The sequence below is a fragment of the Gracilinanus agilis genome, chromosome 2 (assembly GCF_016433145.1).
Source record: "Gracilinanus agilis isolate LMUSP501 chromosome 2, AgileGrace, whole genome shotgun sequence".
Taxonomy (NCBI): Eukaryota; Metazoa; Chordata; class Mammalia; order Didelphimorphia; family Didelphidae; genus Gracilinanus; species Gracilinanus agilis.
Window position 1 is genome coordinate 230,991,327 of NC_058131.1, and position 25,437 is coordinate 231,016,763.

General features: G+C 34.6%; 1 protein-coding gene across 1 annotated transcript in view; it reads right to left on the bottom strand.

Moving 5' to 3' along the window:
• Positions 1–25,437, bottom strand: part of BABAM2 (BRISC and BRCA1 A complex member 2) — a 636,045-nt gene that overhangs the window by 280,379 nt on the left and 330,229 nt on the right. The window contains exon 7 of the mRNA XM_044663708.1: positions 20,141–20,250. Coding sequence (XP_044519643.1) covers positions 20,141–20,250 — 110 coding nt within the window. The remainder of the gene's footprint in view (positions 1–20,140; positions 20,251–25,437) is intronic.

Genomic DNA, 25,437 nt, shown 5'->3' on the forward strand with positions numbered 1-25,437 from the left:
TTTGTTATAGTTTTTCCTAATTCAGTAAAGAAGTTTTTTGGTAGTTTGATAGGTATGGTGCTAAATAGGTAAATTAATTTGGGTAGAATGTTCATTTTTATTATGTTAGCTCGTCCTACCCATGAACAATTAATGGCTTTCCAATTGTTAAGATCCAGTTTTATTTGTTTGGAAAGTGTTTTGTAGTTGTTTTCGTATAATTGCTGTGTTTCTTTTGGTAGATAGATTCCCAAGTATTTTATATTGTCTAGGGTGATTTTAAATGGTGTTTCTCTTTCTACCTCTTGATGCTCTAATGTGTTGGAAATATATAGAAATGCTGATGATTTATGTGCATTTATTTTATATCCTGCCACTTTGCTAAAGTTGTTGATTATTTCTACTAGCCTCTTAGTTGATTCTCTAGGATTATTTAAGTAGACCATCAGATCCTGGTGATTTTTTCCTAGGGAGTTCTTTGATGGCTTGTTCAATTTCTATTTCTGATATGGGATTATTTAGGTATTCTATTTCTTCTGCTGTTAATCTAGGCAATTTCTATTTTTGTAAATATTCATCCATATCTCCTAAATTGTTATATTTGTTGCCATATAATTGGGCGAAATAGTTCTTAATGATTGCCTTAATTTCCCCTTCATTAGTGGTGAGGTCTCCTTTTTCATCTTTAATACTGTCAGTTTGGTTTTCTTCTTTCCTTTTTTTTTATTAGATTGACCAGTACTTTGTCTATTTTATCTCTTTTTTCAAAATACCAGCTTCTGGTCTTATTTATTAATTCAATAGTTCTTTTACTTTTGCTTTTATTAATTTCTCCCTTGATTGTTAATATTTCTAATTTAGTTTTCATCTGGGGGTTTTAAATTTGCTTGCTTTCTAATTTTTTGAGTTGCATACCCAATTCATTAATCTCTGCCCTCCTTAATTTGTTAATATATGCACTCAAGGATATAAATTTCCCCCTGAGTACTGCCTTGGCTGCATCCCACAGAGTTTGGTAGGATGTCTCATCATTGTCATTCTCTTCTATGAAATTGTTGATTGTTTCTATGATTTCTTCTTTGACAATTTGGTTTTGGAGAATCATATTGTTTAATTTCCAATTGGTTTTTGATTTGCCTCTCCAGGTGCCCTTACTAATTATTATTTTTATTGCATTATGATCTGAGAAGGTTACATTTATTAATTCTGCTCTTTTGCATTTGTTTGCAATGTTTCTATGCCCTATTACATGGTTATTCTTTGTGAATGTACCATTTGCAGCTGAAAAGAAGGTGTATTCCTTTTTGTCCCTATTTATTTTTCTCCACATATCAATTAAATCTAATTTTTCTAGGACTTCATTCACCTCTCTTACCTCTTTCTTATTTTTTGGTTTGATTTATCTAGATGTGAAAGAGGAATATTTAGATCTCCCACTATTATGGTTTTACTATCTATTTCCTTCCTGTGCTCTGCCAGTTTCTCCTTTATGAATTTGGATGCTATACCACTTGGTGCATATATATTGAGCAGTGTTATTTCCTCATTGTTTATACTGCCTTTAATCAGGATGTGATGGCCTTCCCTGTCTTTTTTAATCCTATCTATTTTTACTTTGGCTTTGTCAGAGATCATAATAGCCACTCCTGCCTTCTTTTTCTCATTTGATGCCCAAAAGATTTTGCTCATACCTTTAACCTTGAACTTGTATGTGTCTACCCGCCTCATATGTGTTTCTTGTAGACAACATATGGTAGGATTTTGGTTTCTGATCCACTCTGCTATTTGCTTCCGTTTTATGAGCGAGTTCATCCCATTCACATTCAGAGTTACCATTGTTAGTTGTACATTCACTGACATTTTTGTATCCTCCCCTAGACACACCCCTTCTTCTTACACTATTTTCTTTTAAACCAGTGGTTTGCTTTGAGCAGGTATCCCTTATCCCCTCCCTTGATTGACTTCCCTTTCTGCCCCTTCCCTTGTTATTCCTCTCTTTTTGTTTTTTAAAGGACCTAATGAATTCCCTCCCCCTTCTTCTCCCCTCCCTTTTTTGACCTCCCCACTCCCCTGTTCCCTTTGGTTTAACCCTCTGACTTTCTCAGTGGGGTTAGATAGAGTTTTTTATCTGAATGGATAATAAAGCTACTCTTCCCTCTCCGGGTTGGTTACACTGAGAGTAAGGTTTGATTATTACCTCTTAATGCTCTCTTCCTCTCCTTCTTATGGTAGTATTTATCCCCTCCCCTTCCCATGCCCTCTTTGTGTGTAATAGAATATCCTATTTTTCTTATTTACTCAGATTTTTCTTGGTGTCCCCTACTATTCCCCCTTCATTCCCCCCATGTCATCTTAGACCATTTAGTATCCTATCCTCTCCCTATGAATTATTCTTCTGGTTGCTATAATAGTGAATATTATAATAATGAATAGAGTTCACTAGAGAATTATACGTAGCCTTTCTCCACCTAGTAATACCGATAATTAGATCATATTTATGCCCTTAAATAGTCAAGTTTAAAAGATTATGAGTTTTCTTTCTTTTCCCTGTTTCTTATTTACCTTTTCATGTTTCTCTTGATTTTTGTGGTTGGGTATCAAACTTTCCATTTAGTCCTGGTCTCTTTTGTGCAAAAACTTGAAAATCTTCAATTTTGTTGAATGCTCATACTTTCCCCTGGAAGTATATAGTCAGTTTCGATGGGTAGTTGATTCGTGTCTGAAGGCCCAGCTCTCTTGCCTTTCTGAATATCATATTCCAAGCCTTGCAGTCTTTTAGCGTGGAGGCTGCCAGATCCTGTGTGATCCTTATTGGTGCTCCTTGATATTTGAATTGTCTCTTTTTGGCTTCTTTTAAGATTTTTCCTTTTACTTGAAAGCTCTTCAATTTGGCTATTATATTCCTGGGTGTTGACTTTTCTGGGTCTGGTGTTGAAAGTGATCAATGGATCCTTTCAATGTCTATATTGTCCTCTTGTTGTAGAACTTCAGGGCAATTTTGCTGAATAATTTCTTTAAGTATGGAGTTCAAGTTTCTATTAATTTCTGCCTTTTCTGGAAGACCAATGATTCTCAAATTGTCTTTTCTAGACCGGTTTTCTTGGTCTGTCACTTTCTCATTGAGATATTTCATGTTTCCTTCTATTTTATCAGTCTTTTGACTTTGTTTTATTTGTTCTTGTTGTCTTGAGAGATCATTGGTTTCTAATTGTTCGATTCTAGCCTTTAAGGACTGGTTTTCAGCTATAATCTTTTGGTTTTCGGCTATAATCTTTTGGTTTTCCTTTTCAATCTGGTCATTTCTGGTCTTCAGTTGACTTGCCTCACTTTTCACTTGCAAAATTCTGCCTTTTAAACTGTTATTTTCTTGCCAGATTTTTTCCATCTTCCTCAACATTTCATTTTTGAACTCTTCGATAGCTTGTGACCAGCTTTCATTTTTTGGGGGAGGTTTGGATTTTTGTTTTCTCTCCTCTGTTTTCTGGATTTTCTCTGTGTAGAAGTTGTCGAGTGTTCCAGCGTTTCTCTTGGTAATCGTTTTCTTCTGGGCTTCCTTATTGCTTGCTATTGTTAGCTCCGCCCCTTTTCAGCTTTGTCTTCACACTCAGGGTCTGCTTGCGCTTTCTAAGCTTCTGATGGCTCTGGTCTTCTTGTCCTCGGGGTCAGGCCTCCTGGTAGTCCCCAGTCTGCCCCTCTGCCCGAGGCTCCTTCAGCGGTCTCAGAGCTGCTTCCACAGCCTTGCTCCCGTCTGCCCCGGGTCCTCACTGGATGTCCTAGCCTGTGCTGGAAATCTTTATTCCGCCCGGGGAACTGCCTTGATATGCTCCGGGAAAGTCTCCGCTTTAGGGATCTTTATTCCACCAGGATTCCGCCCAGTGCAGAGCCTTTACCACATAGCAGCTGGGGAAAGTCCCTGCTTTAGGGATCTTTATTCCACCTGGATTCCAGCTGGGGCAGAGCCTTCACCCCCGTGGATGCTGGGGAAAGTCCATGCGTCCCCCCAGCCACTTGGGGTCCCATGTCTGGCAGCTCACAGGTACAAGCCCTGGGGCTGCTAGTGATTTACTGGTTGCCCCACTCCTGTTTTCACTCTTGTGCATTGGCCTTGGCGCTGTGCGTGGTGGGGGTGGGTGGGGTGGAGGGCTTCTTCCTCTCACGTTTTAGTGAGAGCTGTGCCATTAGATTTTATAGTAACTTCACTTGATTTTAATATCATCAAGAACTGGCAATAATCCTATAGGGAATGTCTCCCCCCCCCCCCCGATATTTCCCTCACTAGATTTTTTACATGAGTATTACCCTTTTAATTATCTTTGAGGTTACAGGTCATGCACATAATTGAGGTGGCCAACAGTTATTCTCAGGTATAATGACACTGGAGTGAAAGTAATAGAATGGCATTAGGTAAATATGAAAGAAATAAAGGGAAGGTGTGAGGGAGTAAACACTTATGTATGAGGTCCAGGATTTGGCTGATAAATCAGTCTAAAGATATATAGTTCTATCCCTAACAGACTTTGAAAGAAGGGGGAAAGAAAATAAGTTGACAGTCACTTAGCTTTAAAAAAAAAAAAAAGGTATTTGGGGTAACAAAATGATGTAATAGTAATGCTGTTGAATGTGAAGTTAAAGGACATGGGTCTTAATTCCAGTTCTGCTTTTTACTACCTTAACTTCTCTGATTCCTGGTTTCCCCATTTGCAAGATAAGTGGATTGACAAGATTATCTCTAAGACTTCATTCCAATTCTAAATCCTATGATCTTATGACATATTACTTCACCTTTACCTAGGCAATGAGATCGCTGGATCTAAGATCCAGAATAGAAGGGGCCTCAGAAGCTATCTAATCCAATCCCTACATTTTACAAATAAATGAATAAACTGAGGCTGAGGGAAGTTACTTGATTAGCTTGAAGTTATACAATAAGCATCAAAGGCTAAATGAAATTCTAGAACTATGTAAGAGCTTCAAGCAACCTCAGAGATATCTAGTCCATTCTTATTTTACAGATGAGCAACTAGAAATTCAGAGAAATCCAGAGATTTGACCAAAGGCACATGTAAACTAGTTTACCATCAGGACTCGAAGTCAGATCTTTTGACTCCTCAAGAAGTGTTCCTTTCATTATGCAATAGTGACATCTTTCTGGGCAATGATGGACTAAGCAGATCCACATGCTCTAAACATGCAAAGCTTAACAGTTCAAAACTAGTTGTTCCTTAGTGGGGATAGATGATTTCGAATGAAAGGTTCTTAATCTACACACTCCAGAGAAAAGCTTCCAAAGAGGATACATCTCAGAAACTTGTGTTTCCCTGGTTGCATCCCTTTCCCATAAAAAGAAAGAGATTAAAATAAGAATCAAGGCCTATGCTGACCAAAAAAATAGTTTAAAAATTAGCTCAACACAAAAGAAAAATCATACTCTGTGGCTAAAGAGTATACCTAGAATATGGACAGTTACTACTAAAATGCAAGCAGTTGGAATGTGGAGAAGAGTGTACATGGCTCAGTGAAACCTATCTCTATTGCTGAAAAGAAATTTAAAGCACAATGAGTCATAGAAGCATCATCTTGTATTATAAAGAGTAGACCAATAGATGGTAAAAGAGTAAAATGGTAATCCACATATTCTCCATGTTCTTATTGCACTAGATGCATAGAACTGTTGTCTAAATATTCTATCATAATTTATATCCATTATACCTTCTTTCTCCTTCTACTTTTCTTTCAAATTTATTTTCTTGAATTCTTGCCTTTCCCTTATTCCTTTCTACCAGCTTTCACAAATAAAAAAAAATATTAAGCAAATTTCTTCTGAATCTTAACTCATTCCTAATCTCATTATTTTTTCTTTTCTTCCTTTTATTTCCTCATTTCCAACTAGCCATTTAAATTATGTGGAAAAATAAATCTTTTTAACTATCAATAGCTATCACATTGGTTGCTTTCCACAGTTAAAATTGTCTGTATGTGTATGACAGCACAAGAGATATTAAGGAACACAGTTAAAAGCACACAGGATTAATAGGCCAGAAATATCAGAAGTGTGTATTACTGGCATAAACAGTGCTGGTTAATGATCACTTTTATGGGCTGGTAAATATTTAGAACTTATTTCCAAAGCTGGTTTAAAACTTAACAACAAAAAGTTCTAAAAACAAATACTGGCCTAATGAAAGATGCCACCTGGACTGCCTTAGGGGCTGAAGTCTTTTCATCCCTTGGATGGGAACAGCATAGGAACTGGTTTTCTTCAGGGCACTCCCTGACAGGGCAACTCAATCAAGAACTGGAAGCCTACACCTCTGTTTGGAGAGGCCTGGATAGTCTCTGGTGCCCATTTAACCTTTGGATTCACTGCTAGAACTGCCAACAGTCTGAAGAGAAGGGAAGGGCAGGGAATGCTTTGTGCCAGCACTGGTGATGTAACTATAATTTAAAGCTTTTCTGCCAAGTGGAAAATTCAACTAGTGTAGAATCAAATTGCTCTCCTCCCTCTTAATATTCAAGCTAAGTCTAAAGAAAAAGAAAGAAGCTCTGTTTTGCATAACACACCAATGGTAATTTTTTTTCTTTTGAAATTAAATGATGTCCCCATTTTTTAATAGGACTAACTAATTTTACTTCCTAGCAAAATATATATAATGCCTGAAATACATATAATTCATAAATGTTTTCTGTGCATTGAGAACATGGAATCCTTCTTAGATGAGGCTTTCTTTGCTAAATTATACAACCTCATTTGCATGGGTTGTGGTCATGTATTAGCTGCCAGAGACATAAGAAAAATTATTTTACTGTCCTGGGCAAAAGGATAGACCTCAGAAATGTGAACATATTTCAGAGCCTCATAGAATCACAATACACATGGGAGCTTCCTGCCCACATTTTCTACCAGATGTTTCATTTAAAGGAATTGACCCACTTGAGGGGAATTTAGTTTCCATGTCAAAAGAAGTCTTCTGGGGACAGCAAAATTTTCTCTTTTTCCATATGTGAACACAGGGAATTAGAAAGGCCTTCTCTCTCCTTCTGAGGTTGGCACGTGTAATAACAAAATGGATAGCATATCCTCACTGAAGTGGGGACTTAAGATAAGGACAGAGAAAAGACATCAGGAGAAGTGGAATTAGAGAATGTCAATGAAGAAAGCATAATATTCTGGGGATAGGTAGAGGGATAGGGAGATGTAAAGGGCATAAAGGCTTTCATTATAACTATTTTTTTAAAGATCCATAAAGATCCTTCTTTGTTCATCATGAATCTTATTATTGCTTAGAGATAACAATTTAAATTTTAAAAGTAAGCATAGATGGAATAAAATTATCATGCATCATCATCATAATAATAATACTGATATGAAAATAGAATGTTTCCACAGTGCTTAAAGGTTTGCAAGACACTTTGATCACAACCACCCAAAAAGACAAGTTAGAAGTATTAACTCCATCTAGTATGATTTAAGACTGCTACTTTCAGTTGGAAGGATTATATTGCTAAGGGGGAAAAATATCTTATTAAAGGTTCTATACTTGACTTAATGGTTGCTGTCCTTTGTACTGTCCTTTGTACTCAGGGACCAAAATGATATCACTATGCTGGAGCCAATGTACAGTTTGTCCAAATGTGTCTGATCAGACAGCTTGGAAGCTCTATCATAGGTTGGGCACAAATAGCCTGAATGGAATGGAGATCACTCTATATAGGCACATACATTTTTTTCAACTATTAGAATTTCTTCAGTAATTCCATGGTCTCACTGGTCCTCTTTGGAATGATAGATGAACAACAACTCTTATCATGTGAGAACTGATTTTATCTTACAGTGATATAATTGGGAGGAGCTGAAATGACACATTCCACTTCCTGTTTGAAATATCTACCAATCAGGATGATTTGGACTAAGTCAATTCATAATATTCTCTTGCCTACAAAAATCTACAAAAATCTGGGAGATTCAAATATTTCAAATCTTTCAACATTTTCAGAAAATAAGGGAGGTGATATGCCTTATTTTTATCTTATATTCAGACTATATCAAGAATAATATGTTAGAGTTTTAATGGGTCCAAAGGAGAATAACCAGGATGATCAAGAGACTCAAATTTCTATTATACGAAGATTGGGTTCAGAAAGCTACAAAGTTTAAAGAAAATAGCAAATGACTTAACAGTCAGAATATCTGGGTTTAAATCCTGAATCTTTCACTGACTATCTCTGTGACTTGGGCAAGCCACTTCATTTCTCTGTGCCTTAGTTTCTTCATCTAAATAGCAAGAATAATAATATATACAGTGGTATGCTGATAAATGTTTAACAACCAGTTTTCCAAAGGAAAATGTATATGGGCCACAATTTAAATTTAATCTGTATTATTAGCATTTTCACTATCACTGTCTTAAACTAGACACTCATAAATTAAGTCTTGAATTCTAGTGTTTGCCAAAATCCATTGACAATTTAAAAAGCTAGTTCAAACTGGTTCTAACATACCTCTAAATACCTACCACATGGCACAAAGCAAGTGCTTATGGAATTTTTGTTGACTTGACCTGACATCTCTCAAACAAAATCAGACAGAATTTAAGACTTGGAAGGGACCTCAGTGACCATCTATATAAAGTGGTATCAAACTCAAACAGAAATAGATCCCTGTGAATCACATAATGACTTAGAAAACCATAAATTAACATTATCTACACTGTATTGTATTTTTATTCATATTGTTAAGCATTTTCAATTACATTTTAATCTAGTTTCCCATACTCAAATAGTAGCTGGAAATTTTACATCTCTGATCTAGATTAATTCATTTTAAAGAAAAAAAAATCTCTTGCTTTAACATAAAGTAAGGGCAGCTAGGATGTGCAGTGGATAGAGTACTGGGCCTAGTTTGAGGAAGGTTCATTTTCCAAAGTTCAAATAGACTTACTAGCTGTGTAACCCGGAGAAAGTCACTTAACCCTGCTTGCCTCCATTTCTTCATCTATTAAATGAGCTGGCGAAGGAAATGACAAATTACTCCAAAATCTGTGCCTAAAAACCCCAAATGATTCTTCTATTAATAGCAATGCAATGATCCAGGTATAATCCCGAAGGACTTATGAGAAAGATTGCCATCCACATTGAGAGAAAGAACTGTGGGAGTAGAAATGCAGAAGAAAAGCATATGATTGGTCACATGTTTTGATGAGTATATGATTGGGGATTCTGACTTTAAATGATCACTCTACTGAAAATATTAATATGGAAATGGTTTTTGAACAATGATATACATGTATAACACGATGGAATTTCTCATCAGCTCCAGGGAGGGAGAAGGGGAAGGAAAGAACATAAATCACGTACCCATGGAAAAATACTCTTAATTAATTAATTAATTGAAAAAAATAATTAATGCAGATCTCAAAAAAATGAAACTAATTAAAAAGAAGAGGAAAAAAGAAAACTCCAAATGGAGTCAGATATGAAAAATGACTAAACAAATAGCATAAAGTATTGACCAACTGCCACAGGTGGACAAGTTAAGTCTAAGAACTTCAGAAATAGCAGGACTCCTCCCATCCCAGACAATTGGCGTTGGTTTCAGCATAGCTCCTACAGCCATTGTCCAAATGAGTGACTCTAGTGAGGAAGGGACTCGCCAAACACCAAGTGCCAATGAATTTCTACCAACCAATTAGGCACTCTGGCCTAGCTAAAGCAGCAAAGTTTCCTGAAGGATACCAAGGTAGCAAGTTCCAGGTTCAAACAATCACTATTTTGACCAATCCCCCTACTTTCAGATCGTGGAAGAAGCAAACACAATCCCTGAACCCAAAAGCCCCAGAAATATCAACTAGGCTACCAACTTTCAAGCCACAAGCCAGAGGGCAACTCTTATGGAAATATGACCTGGCAACTGTCTCCATCCCTAACTCCTCAGCAGTCATAGCTACTGACAACCCTGAAAATGAATCTGCAACATTGCCAAATGATTAAACATGAGAAAATTATGAGGTTTTATCAATTGAAATGATGATAAAGAATATGAGATGTTTTGTTGCTTTCTACCCAATGGACCAGTAATTCTTTCCAATTGACTTGCAGCTAAAATCTCCTATATAGGTTGTCTTCCCAAATTGTAATGGAACTTTCCTGAAGACAAAGACTACTCTCTTGATTTTCTATTTGTATCCCTAAATACTAGCAAAGTGCTTGATACGCAATAGGCCTTTTTTATATTTTTTCATTCATCCAGTCTTAACTTAGAGTCTTCCAGTGAGATTGCCTATTGAGGCAGCTCCTTTTATTTTCTGATAGTTTTAACTGTTATGAAAAATCTCCTTACATGAAGTTAAAACTTGTATTATTACAACTTTGAACCACTGCTACTAGTTCTACCCTTGAAAGTTAGACAGGACAATTTTCAACTCTCCTTTTCCATGTGGCAATCCTTCAGATACTTAAAGACTGCCAACACAGTCTCTATGAAAGGGGATTGCCTGGCTTACAAAGATACGTATGATTCATAGATAGATTTTTTAGGAGTATCTATGAACTTGAAAAGGGAAATTAATCTTTATTTTTATTAAATTCTAACTAAAAATTAGAATTTTCTTAAATGATTTAAGAAAATTATTCTGGGAGGAGACTGATAAGCTTCACCTGATTGTTAAAGAAAAACAAAGAATCCTTGCCCTAAACTCTTTTATTTTTTCCAAGCTAAATATTCCAAGTCTTATTGATGGATCATTAAACAAGATGAACTGTCTTTCTATGATTTGGTTGTCCTTCTGTGGATGGTCTAAAGCTTACCAAGGACTTTTGCAAAATGGGATGATGTATATAAAGTAATAGTTCACATCTTTGTAAATCTTAAAATGACATAAGTTATTATTGTTGTTGTGGTTATTATTAGTATGGAGAAAATAGTGGCTCATAAAAGCACAATAGTTCTTCTCTTGAAATCTGTCAAGAGACGCCATATTGGGGAAAAAATACTTTCTTGGCCATAGCAGAGAATGACTAGAAGTTAGAAAGATAGATTTTAGAATTTTGGATCACATGAACAAGATAGACATTTTCTATGACCCCCATGACTCCTCAAACCTCTTCAAAAGAGAAACTATTTGCCAAATATAAAGCAACATCAGCTTTCTCCATGTTATAAGGCCCCCCAACCCGAATCCAAAAGTAGGTTAAAAAACAAAACAAAACATGAACTGATACTTATTGACCCTGAGCTCACTCAGCATCCTCCCCAACCTCCCACACTACCAGCTTCAAGGTTGTACTATGAGACCCAAGAACTGAAAATAGATTTACCCTTACACTCTTGTCATCTTTTAATCTTTCCAGAAAAGGAAAGAAAAGAGGAAAAAAATGTAACTGGACAAGTTTTTTGAGAAACTAGAATTAAAAGATTTATAGCATCTTCTAAATAGGATAACAAAAGAATATACATATTTCTTTGCAACACATGAAACTTACAAAAACTGATCATGTATTAGAGTACAGAAATATTGCAAACAAATGTAAAAGACAAAAATAATCAATATATCCTTTACACACCATAATGCAATAAAGAAAAATTGGTTCAGAAATCACAAACAAAAAATACAGACCCACATGGAAACTTAGCAATAAAATTCTTTATAATGAATGGGCAAAATAACAAATCATAGAAACAACTAATGACTATGTAAAACAAAATGCTGAAACAAAGACCAAAAATTTCTGATATGCAGCTAAAGCAATCCTCAGAGATAAAATCAAATCCTTATAATCATACATTTAAAAAAAATTTTAAGATTAATAAATTGAATACTAATTTTTTAAAATTAGAAAAATCAACAAATAAATGAACCTAAAATTAACACAAAAGAGACACTAAAAATTAGAGAACTAGATAAGTTAAAAACCAGAAATCCCATCAATATGATCAAAATATTAAAAGATAACTTTTGAAAAGATCAATATAATTGATAAATCCTTAACTAATCTGAGTAAATAGAGAATAAAAATATCAAATCAATAAAATAGCAACTAAGTAGGGTAAAATCACTGAAATACTGAAAACATAAAAGAAATGAACACATGACAAAAATATAAAATATTTAAACTATCAGATAACCAAAGAGAGGTATTAAATAACCCAATCTCAGAAGAAGAAATAGGTCTAGGTAAAGGAACAACCAAAAGAAAAAAACTCCTGGTCCTGATAAGAATCATAGGAAAATTCTAACCTACAAAGAAGAGTTAGCAACCAGACTTCACAAATTAGTTTCAAAAACTGATTTAAAAAAAACCATTAACAGATTCATTTTATGAGACAAATAATTCTAATGCCTAAATAAGGGAAAGATTAAAAAATGGAAAGAAAGCCATAAGCTAATACATTAATTAATGGGAAATTTGGGAAATTGCATTCCAAATCACTACAAAATATGTAAAATTTCTGGACATGAACTTCCCAAAGTACACAAAACACTTGTCTATATTCAATTACAAAAACTTGTCAAAGAAATAAAGAATAGTTTAAAATACCTAGAAGAATACTTAGTGCTGGTAAAGTAGGTCAGACTAATAAAATAAAAATTACAATATTACTAAAATAAATTTACATTTTAATGATACTCCAAACATGTTACCAAGAGAACACTTCATGATCCTTGATAAAATAACAAAATTCATTTGGAAAAAAACAATGACCTAAAATATAAAAGGAAATTATTAAGTGAAATAAAGACAAACATGGAATAGCACTTAATCGATGTCTGATAAAGTGAATAACAAATTATCCCAGAGAAAATTCCCTATTTGATTAAAACCTAATGAAAAGGTATAAAGCAATCTGACAGAAATCAGGCTTTGTCAACTTTTTATACCATATTCCAGATACAACAGAATCTAAATAAATACAAAACCTTAATATTAAAGATCATACAAAATTAGAAGAGAAACAGATCATATACTTCTTACAGCTATGAGTGAGTAAGTAACCAAATAAGGGATAGAGGCAATTATAAAAGAGTTAACTTTGATTACTCAAAACTGAAAAGATTCTATACAGACAACATTTCTAAACATTAAAAATGAGAAAACATTTGTATCAAATTTCTCTGGCAAAATTTTGACATCAAGATATACACAAATTAATAAATGAATGTAAGACTAAATGTAAAACAACAGGTAAATAGTCAAAGGATATAAATAGGTTGCAAAAGAATTACAAAGTATTCATAACCACATTAAAATTTTTTACAAATTACTGATAATAAGAGAAATACAAATCAAAATAATCCTAAGTTTTTACCTCGCATCCTACAAATTGATAAAAAATGGCAACAATCAACACTGGAAGGGTTGTAGAAGGATAGGCATATTAATTGTTAATGAAGCTATGATACAACCATTTTGGAAAGCTTTTTTGAATTATGGGAAAAAAAGTGACTAATTGTCCACAATTTTTGAACCAGAGACTCTATTGCTGAGCTTACAGCCCAAAGAAGCCAGAGATAAAAAGGAAGTCCTTATATATTGCAGAATATTTATAGTGATTTATTTATTTATATTTTTGTGATAGCTAAAAATGGGAAACAAAGTAGATATCTAGTCCATCAGCTGGAGATTAGCTTAAAAAATTGTGATACATGAATATAATGGAATATTACTGTACTCTAATAAATGATATACATGATGAATATAGAGATGCAACATGGAAAGATCTATATGAACTGATTCGACTAGTCCTAGGCTAATGCATCAGCCCTAGGGCTACCTAATTAGCCTCTAGACCAGTGATTCCCAAAGTGGGCACTACCGCCCCTTGGTGGGTGCTACAGCAATCCATGGAGATGGTGATGGCCACACTTTTTTTGTATTATATTCCATTCTGAGTTCAATAAATAGTTTCATAATTTTCAGGGGGCGCTAAGTAATATTTTTTCTGGAAAAGGGGTGGTAGGCCAAAAAAGATTGGGAACCACTGCTCTAGACTATTCCATCAGCTATCAGCTTATTATAACACCATAAACTACTTCTTCAAATAAAATTCTTTTTTTTTTACTTCTGAACTTAACAGAGTTTCAGTCTCCCATTCATGGGGTGAGAGCTTGATACAAACTTGGATGTGTTTCTCCCCCATCACAAGCAGAATCAATAAAAATAACTTACCCAGTGATTGCTACAATGTAAATGGAAAGAACGACATACACACAAACACAAATCAAAACTATAAAAAAATTATAAAGAACAAGTAGAACTTGAATGAAGAGAGAAAAGAAGACACATCCAAACATCTACAGCTGTTACACATTGCACATGTTTTCAGACTTTCTCACTGTATTAATCAATTGTTCTAACAAAAACAAATATTATTGATCTCCTAAAATTCTATTTCATTTTTCCTCTTAAAAATATTATTTGTCATATGGCATGCTTCCCTATGAGGGGAAATTGAAGTGGTTCATGGTATACTAATATAAGAATATAAAATATTATAAAACATTTTAAAAATAATATTGCTAAGATCAATAAAGCTCAAAACCCAAAGCTCAGCTGAGGCTGATAAAAAAATGCTAAGAATTACAAATAAAGAATTTCTCCAGCTATACTGGGGCTGAGACTGGAGTGGGGAGAGGAAGGGAGGATCAGAGGGATGGGATGGTAATAGAGTATATGATGACAGAAAAATAATAGCACTACCAAGCTCTTTTTCTAGTTATTTTCATGATCAAGGTGAGTAAACTTTAGAAAAGAATCAATGAGCATTTACTAGGGGTCTATGATGTACCAGGAATGATGCTAACCACTGGAAACATATATTTTAAAAAAGGAACAATCCTTAATTTCAAGTAGCTTACCTTTGAATGAGGGTGAGAACAGAGTTCAAGTCACCAGACTCCAAAGAGTTACATGCTCAAATCAAAAACTACTACTAGAAGTGATTAGTGATATAAAGTAAAAAAATCAATGAAAGATTTTAGAAAATGAGAGGAGCCATAGTACTCAAAAGTGAGTTAATGGCCTAATTTTCAAAAATAAAGGAGTGTTGCATCTGTAAAGTATAGATCAGGAAACTTGATTTCAATTCTTGGTAAGATTCAAGAAGTTATTATTGAAGGGTTACCTTGTGAAAATTGAAAAAGAGAAGCAATGATAACGAAGAACCACCATGACTTCATCAAAAAACAAGATAAACCAAATTTAAATTTTTTTTAACATGGTTAAGATACTTGTAGAACAATGGAATATGATAGCTCTTATTTATCTAGATTTCAGCAAAACATTTAATAAGGTTTCCCTGTTACTCTTATGATTAAGATAGTGAGAAGCAGTATTATATTATTTAGGCATTATTTGGAAATTGGTGAATGGAAAAATCAAAAAATTTGATTTTTTTGTGCCAACAACAATTTGTATCAATAACAATGGGTTAATGTGTCAAAGTGAAAAAAAGACTCAAGTAGAATGTTCTAAGAATCTATCTTCAGTTTTCTATTATTAATACTTTTACCAATGACTTAAAGAGCCAGATATTTATCAGATTTGTAAATGACTTAAGGGGGAAAAAAGACCATGTTGTATAATACAGGCATTCCTTTCACATCACAACTTTCTCAATCATGGTTTGAAAATATCATAAGTTGGCATAAGTACACAGAAATTTTGGGAGAGTTTTGTGGAAGCCACAGACCATACATGAAGGCCAGCAGACAACATAGAAAAAGTTTAGAAACTATATAGCCTATGACCAAATACTTAACCTAAATTTTACAACTAAAGTATTGTGATTGGATGCTCTAGGAAAGAAAAAGAAAAAATTCAGACTTCTTCTCTTGCACAAAGGAATGGCCAAAAAATTTTACATGGATTTTCCAGATCTTGAGGGCACCATGCCCCTAACCCCTAAAACATCAAAGGAATACCTGTATAATCAAGATCCAAAAAGATCTTGAAAGGCTAGGACACTGGATTAAAACTAATAAGCTGATATCCAAAAAGGATAAATATTAAGTCTCAAAACTGGCTTCAAAAAATTTACTTTGAGAGAATGTACTTCAATTGGGGAATGGCTGAACAAAACTGTGGTATATGCTGGTGATGGAATACTATTGTGCTAAAAGGAATAATAAACTAGAGGAGTTCCAGATGAACTGGAAAGCCCTCCAGGAACTGATGCAGAATGAAAGGAGCAGAGCCAGAAGAACATTGTACACAGAGACTGATATACTATGGTAAAATCTAATTTAATGGACTTCTGTACCAGCAGCAATGCAATGACACAGGACAGCTATGAGGGGTTTATGGTAAAGAACGCTACCCACATTCAGAGGAAGGACTACAGGAGAGGAAACATATAAGAAAAACAAATGCTTGAACACATGGGCTGAGGAGGGCATGATTGGGGATGTGGACTCGAAATTACCACACCAATGCAACTAACAACAATTTGGAAATAGGTCTTGAACAAGAACACATGATAAAACCAGTGGAAATGTCTGTCAGCCATGGGTGGGGGGAGTGCAGGGGGGTGAAGGGGAAAGTAGGAGCATGAATCATCTAACCATGTTAAAAATGAATATTAATAAATAAATCATTAAAAACTATTTTGCCCAATTATATGGCAATAAATATAATTTAGGAGATATGGACGAATATTTACAAAAATATAAACTGCCTAGATTAACAGCAGAAGAAATAGAATACCTAAATAATCCCATATCAGAAAAAGAAATTGAACAAGCCATCAAAGAACTCCCTAAGAAAAAATCGCCAGGGCCTGATGGATTCACAAGTGAATTCTATCAGACATTCAAAGAGCAACTAATCCCAATACTATACAAATTATTTGATATGATAAGCAAAGAAGGAGTCTTATCAAATTCCTTTTATAACACAAATACGGTACTGATACCTAAGCCAGGTAGACCAAAAACAGAGAAAGAAAACTATAGACCAATCTCCCTAATGAACATAGATGCAAAAATCTTAAATAGAATATTAGCAAAGAGACTCTAGTAAGTAGTTAAGAAGATCATCCACCATGATCAGGTGGGATTTATACCAGGAATGCAAGGATGGTTCAGCATTAGGAAAACCATCCACTTAATCGACCATATCAACAGTCTAACAAACAAAAATCACATGATTATCTCAATAGATGCTGAAAAAGCCTTTGACAAAATACAGCATCCATTTCTATTGAAAACACTGGAAAGTATAGGAATAAAAGGACCCTTCCTAAAAATAATAAACAGTATATACCTAAAACCATCAACAAGCATCATATGCAATGGGGATAAATTAGAAGCCTTCCCAATAAGATCAGGTGTAAAACAAGGATGCCCATTATCACCTCTATTATTCAACATAGTACTAGAAACACTAGCAATAGCAATTAGAGAAGAAAAAGAAATTGAAGGTATCAAAATAGGCAATGAGGAGACTAAGCTATCACTCTTTACAGATGATATGATGGTATACTTAAAAAATCCTAGAGAATCAACTAAGAAGCTGGTAGAAATAATCAACAACTTTAGCAAAGTGGCAGGATACAAAATAAATGCACATAAATCATCAGCATTTCTATATATTTCCAACACATTAGAGCAGCAAGAGATAGAAAGAGAAACACCATTTAAAATCACCCTAGACAATATAAAATACATGGGAATCTATCTACCAAAACAAACACAGCAATTATATGAAAACAACTACAAAACACTTTCCAAACAAATAAAACTGGATCTCAACAATTGGAAAACCATTAATTGTTCATGGGTAGGATGAGCTAACATAATAAAAATGAACATTCTACCCAAATTAATATACTTATTTAGCGCCATACCTATCAAATTACCAAAAAAACTTCTTTACTGAATTAGGAAAAACTATAACAAATTTCATTTGGAATAACAAAAGATCAAGAATATCAAGGGAAATAATGAAAAAAAAATGTGAAGGAAGGGGGCCTAGCAGTACCAGATATTAAACTGTACTATAAAGCAGCAGTCATCAAAACAATATGGTACTGGCTAAGAGATAGAAGGGAGGATCAGTGGAATAGACTTGGGGTTAATGATGTCAGCAAGACAGTGTATGACAAACCCAAAGAGTCCAACTTTTGGGACATGAATCCACTATTTGACAAAAACTGCTGGGAAATTTGGAAAACAATATGGGAAAGATTAGATTTAGATCAACATCTCACACCCTACACCAAGATAAATTCAGAATGGGTGAATGACTTGAATATAAAGAGGGAAACTATAAATAAATTAAGAGAACACAGAACAGTATACCTGTCAGATCTCTGGGAAAGGAAAGATTTTAAAACCAAGCAAGAGTTAGAGAAAATTACAAAATGTAAATTAAATGGTTTTGATTATATTAAGCTAAAAAGCTTTTCTACAAACAAAAACAATGTAGTCAAAACCAGAAGGGAAACAACAAATTGGGAAAAAATCTTTATAACAAAAACTCTGACAGGGGTCTTATTACTCAAATATACAAGGAGTTAAATCAATTGTATAAAAAATCAAGCCATTCCCCAATTGATAAATGGGCAAGAGACATGAATAGGCAATTTTCAGGTAAAGAAACCAAAAGTATCAATAAGCACATGAGAAAGTGTTCTAAATCTCTAATAATTAGAGAAATGCAAATCAAAACAACTCTGAGGTAACTCCTCACACCTAGCAGATTGGCTAAAATGAAAGAAGGGGAGAATAACGAATGCTGGAGGGGATGTGGCAAAATTGGGACATTAATGCATTGCTGGTGGAGTTGTGAAATGATCCAAATCTTCTGGCTGGCAATATGGAACCATGCTCAAAGGGCTATAAAAGAATGCCTGCCCTTTGATCCAGCCATACCATTGTTGGGTTTATACCCCAAAGAGATCATAGATAAACAGACTTGTATGAAAATATTTATAGCTGGGCTTTTTGTGGTGGCAAAGAACTGGAAAAGGAGGGTATGTCCTTCAATTGGGGAATGGCTGAACAAATTGTGGTATATGCTGGTGATGGAATACTATTGTGCTAAAAGGAATAATAAACTGAAGGAGTTCTAGGAGAACTGGAAGGACCTCCGGGAACTGATGCAGAGTGAAAGGAGCAGAGCCAGAAGAACATTGTACACAGAGACTGATATACTATGGTAAAATCGAATGTAATGGACTTCTGTACCAGCAGCAATGCAATGACACAGGACAGCTCTGAGGGATTTATGGTAAAGAACGCTACCCACATTCAGAGGAAGGACTGCAGGAGAGGAAACATATAAGAAAAACAAATGCTTGAACACATGGGTTGGGGTGGACATGATTGGGGATGTGGACTCGAAACTACCACACCAATGCAACTATCAACAATTTGGCAATAGGTTTTGATCAATGACACATGATAAAACCAGTGGAAATGTGCGTCGGCCATGGGTGGGTGAAGGGGAAAGTAGGAGCATGAATCATATAACTATGTTAAAAACGAATATTAATAAATGTTAAAAAAAAAAAAAAAAGGTATCCTGGGGGCAGCTGGGTATCTCAGTGGATTGAGAGCCAGGCCTAGAGACGGGAAGTCCTGGGTTCAAATCTGGAATCAGACACTTCCCAGCTATGTGACCCTGGGCAAAATAGGAATGCCTAAAGGTACAGTCTTTTAAGTAAATGCTAGATCATCATTTATTATGGATATAATAGAAAGGATTATTGGACAAGAATTGGACAAGATGGCCTTTGAATTCCCTTTCAACTAATATTTTGTAATTCTATGGCTTACATTTCAGTGTTCTTCATACTATACCAAGAAATGTTGAAGCAGTGTGAGGTGCTCCATTATTTTTTATTATGTAGATACATAGCATAAGGTTGAGCTAACACTAGGATTTCTGCATTCCACTCATCATTCTAGATAAATGTACTGTGCCTGATCAAATTATACAACTACAAGATTCACCAAACTGTCACTGCAACTTTGAATTCAATTTGTCTCTCTACTCGAATACATTTCAATGAAAATTTGCTTAAAAAACAATTAAGCATCAATTATAGAGAAAGTAGAATTAAAATGGTTCATTTAAATCCATACCAGTAAAAAAAGGAGTTCAATAATTCTGACTTCAGAATAACAATAATAAGGTGTTGATAGTCAAATGCACTGATACTTACTGCTCAATTCTGGGTGAAAGGTATAATTTTGGGAACACCTGAGTAGCTTCTGTATCCTCAAAACTGACTGAAAGGAGAGCCACATCTTCTCCAGGATCTTCATTTGCATCCTTAAATAAAAAAGAAATGGAATAGTCTTTGATAGTTGTTCTTATAACATTTAACTGATAATAATAATCTTGCCTCATACTTCACTATATAAGGCCATTTGACATGAGTTTTTTTCCTTTCCATCAAAACATACCTTTGCTCATACAACTATCCTTTTGTCCATTAGTGCTCAAGTGATGCTCCCCTCCATTTATAAAATTAAACCCTCTTTCCAATCAGTTCAATGCACGTGTATTCATGCTCTATATCTTGCTTGGCACACTCAATTTTTTCCTTTCTAACATTTTATTCAATAAACATTTGTGAAATAGTTACTCTGTGCCATGCACAGTAGATAAGAGGATGAAAAATGATGGAATCTCTGCTTGTGCTCAAGGATCTTTGAGTCTACTGGAGGGAAGAGAGTTAAACACAATTCTGGGCATTTCATTCCACATGCCTAGAATACTCTCACTCCTTATCTCTCCCTCTAGGCTTCCCTAACTTCCTTCAAATCCAGGCTAAAATCCTACCTTTTAGGAAGACTTTCTTGATTCTCTTAATTCAATCATCTTCTCACTATTATCGCCAAGCTATCTGCAGTTTTCCTTGTTTTTACTTAATTGTTTGCTTGCGGTTTCCTCTATTAGACCTGGAGCTCTTTGAGGGAGACCTTTATTTGTATCCCCAAAGCTTAGCATAATGTATGGCACATAAGAGGTGCTTAATAAATGTTTACTAACTAAAATACAAAGTAGCTTTCCCCTGGACTGTAAAGGACACTAAGGAGAATGACATGAATTAAAGCTGCAAGAAACTAAGGTTGTGGAATGAACCCTGTTTAAAGAAATCCTCATACTGTCTCCTTTATCTCTACTTATTAAAGTCAAACTTTCATACTTGACAGTTTCAGAACTAGTCAAATTCAGTATTTGACACATTTTGACAAGAAAAATTGTAGCAGTATTTGATGTTTGCTTGGCACTCAATGAGCTTACTAGAATGTGTTGGCATTGCTCTCTCTGATCTCCAGAAGTATATGCCCATTCCAGTGGAAACAAAGGTTCACAAGTCAGTTCAGGAGGATAAAAAGAAGAGATAGACCCTGAGGTGCTGCAGGAACTTCTAAGACAGCAGCAACAGCTAGTAGCAAGAAAGTTCTCTCCAGGTGAGGAGAAGGCAAAGGGTCTTCATTAATTAAGGAAATCTGTGCAAAATGGGTGGAAGCACAAAACTTTGTTGAAAAATTTAACAACAAGAATTGTACATTTGTTAAATGATCACACCATTTCCCATTGTTTTTTACTTAAGTTTATGAATTATTGTTTATTTAGTAAAATATAACTCCATTAATGTATAAAATGCCTTCTAAAATCTGGGTTTTCTGGGTGTCTGGAACAGGTTAATTCAATTTAAATTATTCTTTTTGTGAATATAGTCATTTGGAATTTGATCTTTTGGGTACTTGACCTGCCTTCTGGAATGAATTAATGACAAATGCCAAGGTACCATTGAACTTAATCAAGTTTCTGCATTTAAAAGGCAAAACAATGAATTTTACTTATTACCTTGCTACTACTTCTATAAAAAGTTGAATTCCTCAAGTAAGTGGTCAGTAGGAACCAATTTTAATTAATCATTACAAATTTTTTTCTTATAATACATTTTACTTTTTTTCCAGATTATATGTTGATAGGATTTTTAATAGTCATTATCTAACAATTTGCAATTCATGTTCCTGCCCTCTCTCCTATCTTCCTCCTTTCCTTAGAGAGCAGGTAATACAATATAGGTTGTACAGGTATTATTATACAATAAGTATTTTGACATTCATCATTCTTTTCCTTAATTATCTTTAGTATCTTTTGCATCACAGATTTCTTAGGTATCATAGTTAAATACTTTCCAGGTAAGAATGTGAACAGATTAGCCCCAATGAGTCCCCTTGAGTTTTTTCTTTTCTTTTTATCTTTTTATGCTTCTCTTGAGGGTCAGATTTGATAGTCAGATTTTCTTTTCAGCTCTGTTCTTTCCATGAGAAATACCTGGAAGTCCTGTATTTCATTAAATGTATATTTTTTCCTTTTAGTATTATGCTCAGTTTTGCTAGAGAGGTAATTTTTGGTTGCAGTTCTGGCTTCATTGCCTTGCAGAATATCATATTCCTTAACTTTTGGTCCTTTAATGTAGAAAGACATTAGGGTCTATTTAATCCTGACTGTGGGTCCAAGATATTTGAATTACTGTTTTTCTGCTTGCAGTATTTTGTTCTTGGCCTGTGAGTTCTGGAATTTAGCTACAGTGGTTCTTGAAATGTTAAATTTGGGATATTTTTTCAAGTAGTGATTGATAGATTCTTTCAGTTTCTATTTTCCCTTCTTGTTCAAGAGTATTAGGGCAGCTCTCCTTGATTATTTTTTGCAATATGGTATATAGCCTCTTTTTTAAATCATCGCTTTCAGGCAGTCCAATGATTCCAAGGTTATCTGTCCTAAATCTATTTTCTATGTCATGTTTTTCCAATGAGAAATAGATTCTCTTCTGTTCTTTCATTCTTTTGAATTTTATTGTTTCCTGCTGTCATTAGCTTCCATGTGTCCATGTCTAATTTTTAGGAATCAGCCATAAACTTTTTAGGCCTTGTACTTTCTTTTTTAAAGAATGATTTTACTGTTTGAGATCTGTTATTTTCTTTCTTGGATATCTATTTACTTTAGTGAGTTTTTGCTCTAAGTTACTGATTTTTCCTATCATTTTCTTTTCTAATTTTTCTTCTAAGTCCCTTATTTGTTTTTTTATCTTCTTTTGGAGCTTTTCCAGGACTTCATTTTGGGCCTGACATCCTCTCACATTTGCCTTTAAGGGTCCACAAATTTCCATTTTGACATCACAGTCTTTTGAGCTTGCATTTTGGTCTTTCCTTTTATAGAAGCAGCTTTCCAGTCAGGTCATTTCTTAGTTTTTTACTGATTTGGGGGGACTTTATTTGTGATTTTGTCTATATGCTGAAGCTCAACATCTCTTCTGGAATGGAGGGACTAATGTCCCTAGGTGTCACATAAAATGGATTTAGCTAGATTCCACTCCTCAGTTGTCAGCTCCCCTTGGTGTCATGAGCATCGGGACTGATCCTTCGGCTGAGAGTTCCTCCAAGTGAGCAGTCACTGAGTCACAACACAATTTCGTCAAAATTAATTTCTTCCATAAACTTGTAATCTTAGCTTTTGCTCTAATCTAGGATTTAAAGTTGTTCTTCTAAGCCCCTCCACCCCCAAGTAATGGTGGCTAAATCTAGTGATTTTTTTCATTCTTTAATTATGTTGCATTTAATTCTACTCAGCACAATTTGGTGTAAAGTTAACTGGTACAAGAGTCAAGGGATTGAACTGAGCTCAATGTTTGTTTTGCTATTTATTTGTTGTTTGACTGTGGAGAAGTCAATTAACTTTAATGGACTTCAGTTTTTTCATCTGTGAAATTGGGAAGGAGGTAGAAGATGGACTAGATTACCTCTAAAGTCCCTTCTAACTCAATGATTACATAACTACCTCTCTCCTTTTTAAAACTCAACTTTATTGAATTCTGTGACACCATATTCTCTTTATTTCCCTCATTTTTCCTAGTACTCATTCATTCATTAATTTGTCATCAGGCATTTCTTTGCTCTTTGAAAGATAATAATATCCCTTCATAATACTTCTTTGACTGAATTACTGCTCTTAATATCCATGGCTAACAAAAACATTCTTAAAAAAGAAAACTTATCATAATTCCATCTTAAAATCAATACTGTGTATTGGTTCTAAGCCAGAAGAGCAAAAAGGGCTAGGCAATGGGGGAGTGAGGGGAAGGGTCACTAAGTGACAAACCAGGGTTTATAAGGAAGATATTAGAAAATAAGTATTATTTTATTAGTTTAGAGATAAGAAGTAGAGAAGCTGGCTTGAGGAAGAATTGGAGTTTCAAATAGAGAGTGAGAGAGAGAGTGTGTTCATTTCAACTGTTGACAGTTATAACCATTATTCTATGACAGTTACATTATCTGGGTGTGGCATTCCAGGAGGGGGCTTCTGGCAGTAGAAAGAGCCACACACACTTTCTTTCTCTCTCAGGGCTAGAGAAGGTAACATCTTTGCCTCTCTATCTCAGTCTGAGGGAAAGACCTGAAAGAGTGGAGTGTTTTCTTTTCCAACATGGAAAACACTATTAATTTATCTGCTACTGTCTATAGATTGGTTAAATTGTGAAAAGACCAAAGAAAACCTTGTCTTTGGTTTGGACTCTGAATCTGTTAAGGCTAAGAGTCCTAACCTGATTCTTGTGGAGACTCAACCAGCTAGCCTTGGTTATCTTTATAACTTAAAGGCGAAGTTAAGAGTTAGAGTGGTTAGGTTTATTTAGAATAGTATAAATTTAGTTAGTTAGATCAGGGAAGATTAGCATAGCCTGTGAACCACAGGAGAAGTTCCTTGCGGAACCGGGGAGTTTATTTGGGTGGAGTTAGAATCCTTTAAAATTAGAAATCCTTTTACCCGTATATATATATATATACACACACACACACACACACACACACACACACACACACACACACACACACATATATATATATATATATATATATATATATTTAAATAAAAAGTTTATTTTTTATAACAAGAGTCTCTTTAGTGTTCCTTGAGCCTGGCCCTGAAGGGAAGTTCATCTTTGAGCTTCACTTTATTTACCACTGAAGAAACTTTTGATATCATGTATCAAAAGTATCTAGAAACAATTTTGAACCTTTATTTTCTACTGAACCTATTTAATCTACTGAACTATTTAGCAGACCCCCATAAATATTATTTTTAATAGTTTTAATATATAAACAGATAATCATATTAAAGAAGGCTAGGTTTATAATCAAATAAAATAGAATTGCCCCACAATGATATTGCTAAAATAAGGAATAATTACATAACTCCCCTTCTCAAAAACCTTCAGGGACTTCCTATATTGCCTATAGAATAAAATTCAAATAGGGATAGATTAGATGGCTTAGTGGATAGAAAGCTACAGTAGACCTGGGACTGTAAAATTTGGGATATCTTTCAGATAGTGATTGATGGATTCTTTCAACTTCTATTTTCCCATCTTGTTCAAGAACATTAGGGTAGTTCTCCTCAATGATTTCTTGAAATATGGATTCCAGCCCCTTAGAGATGTGA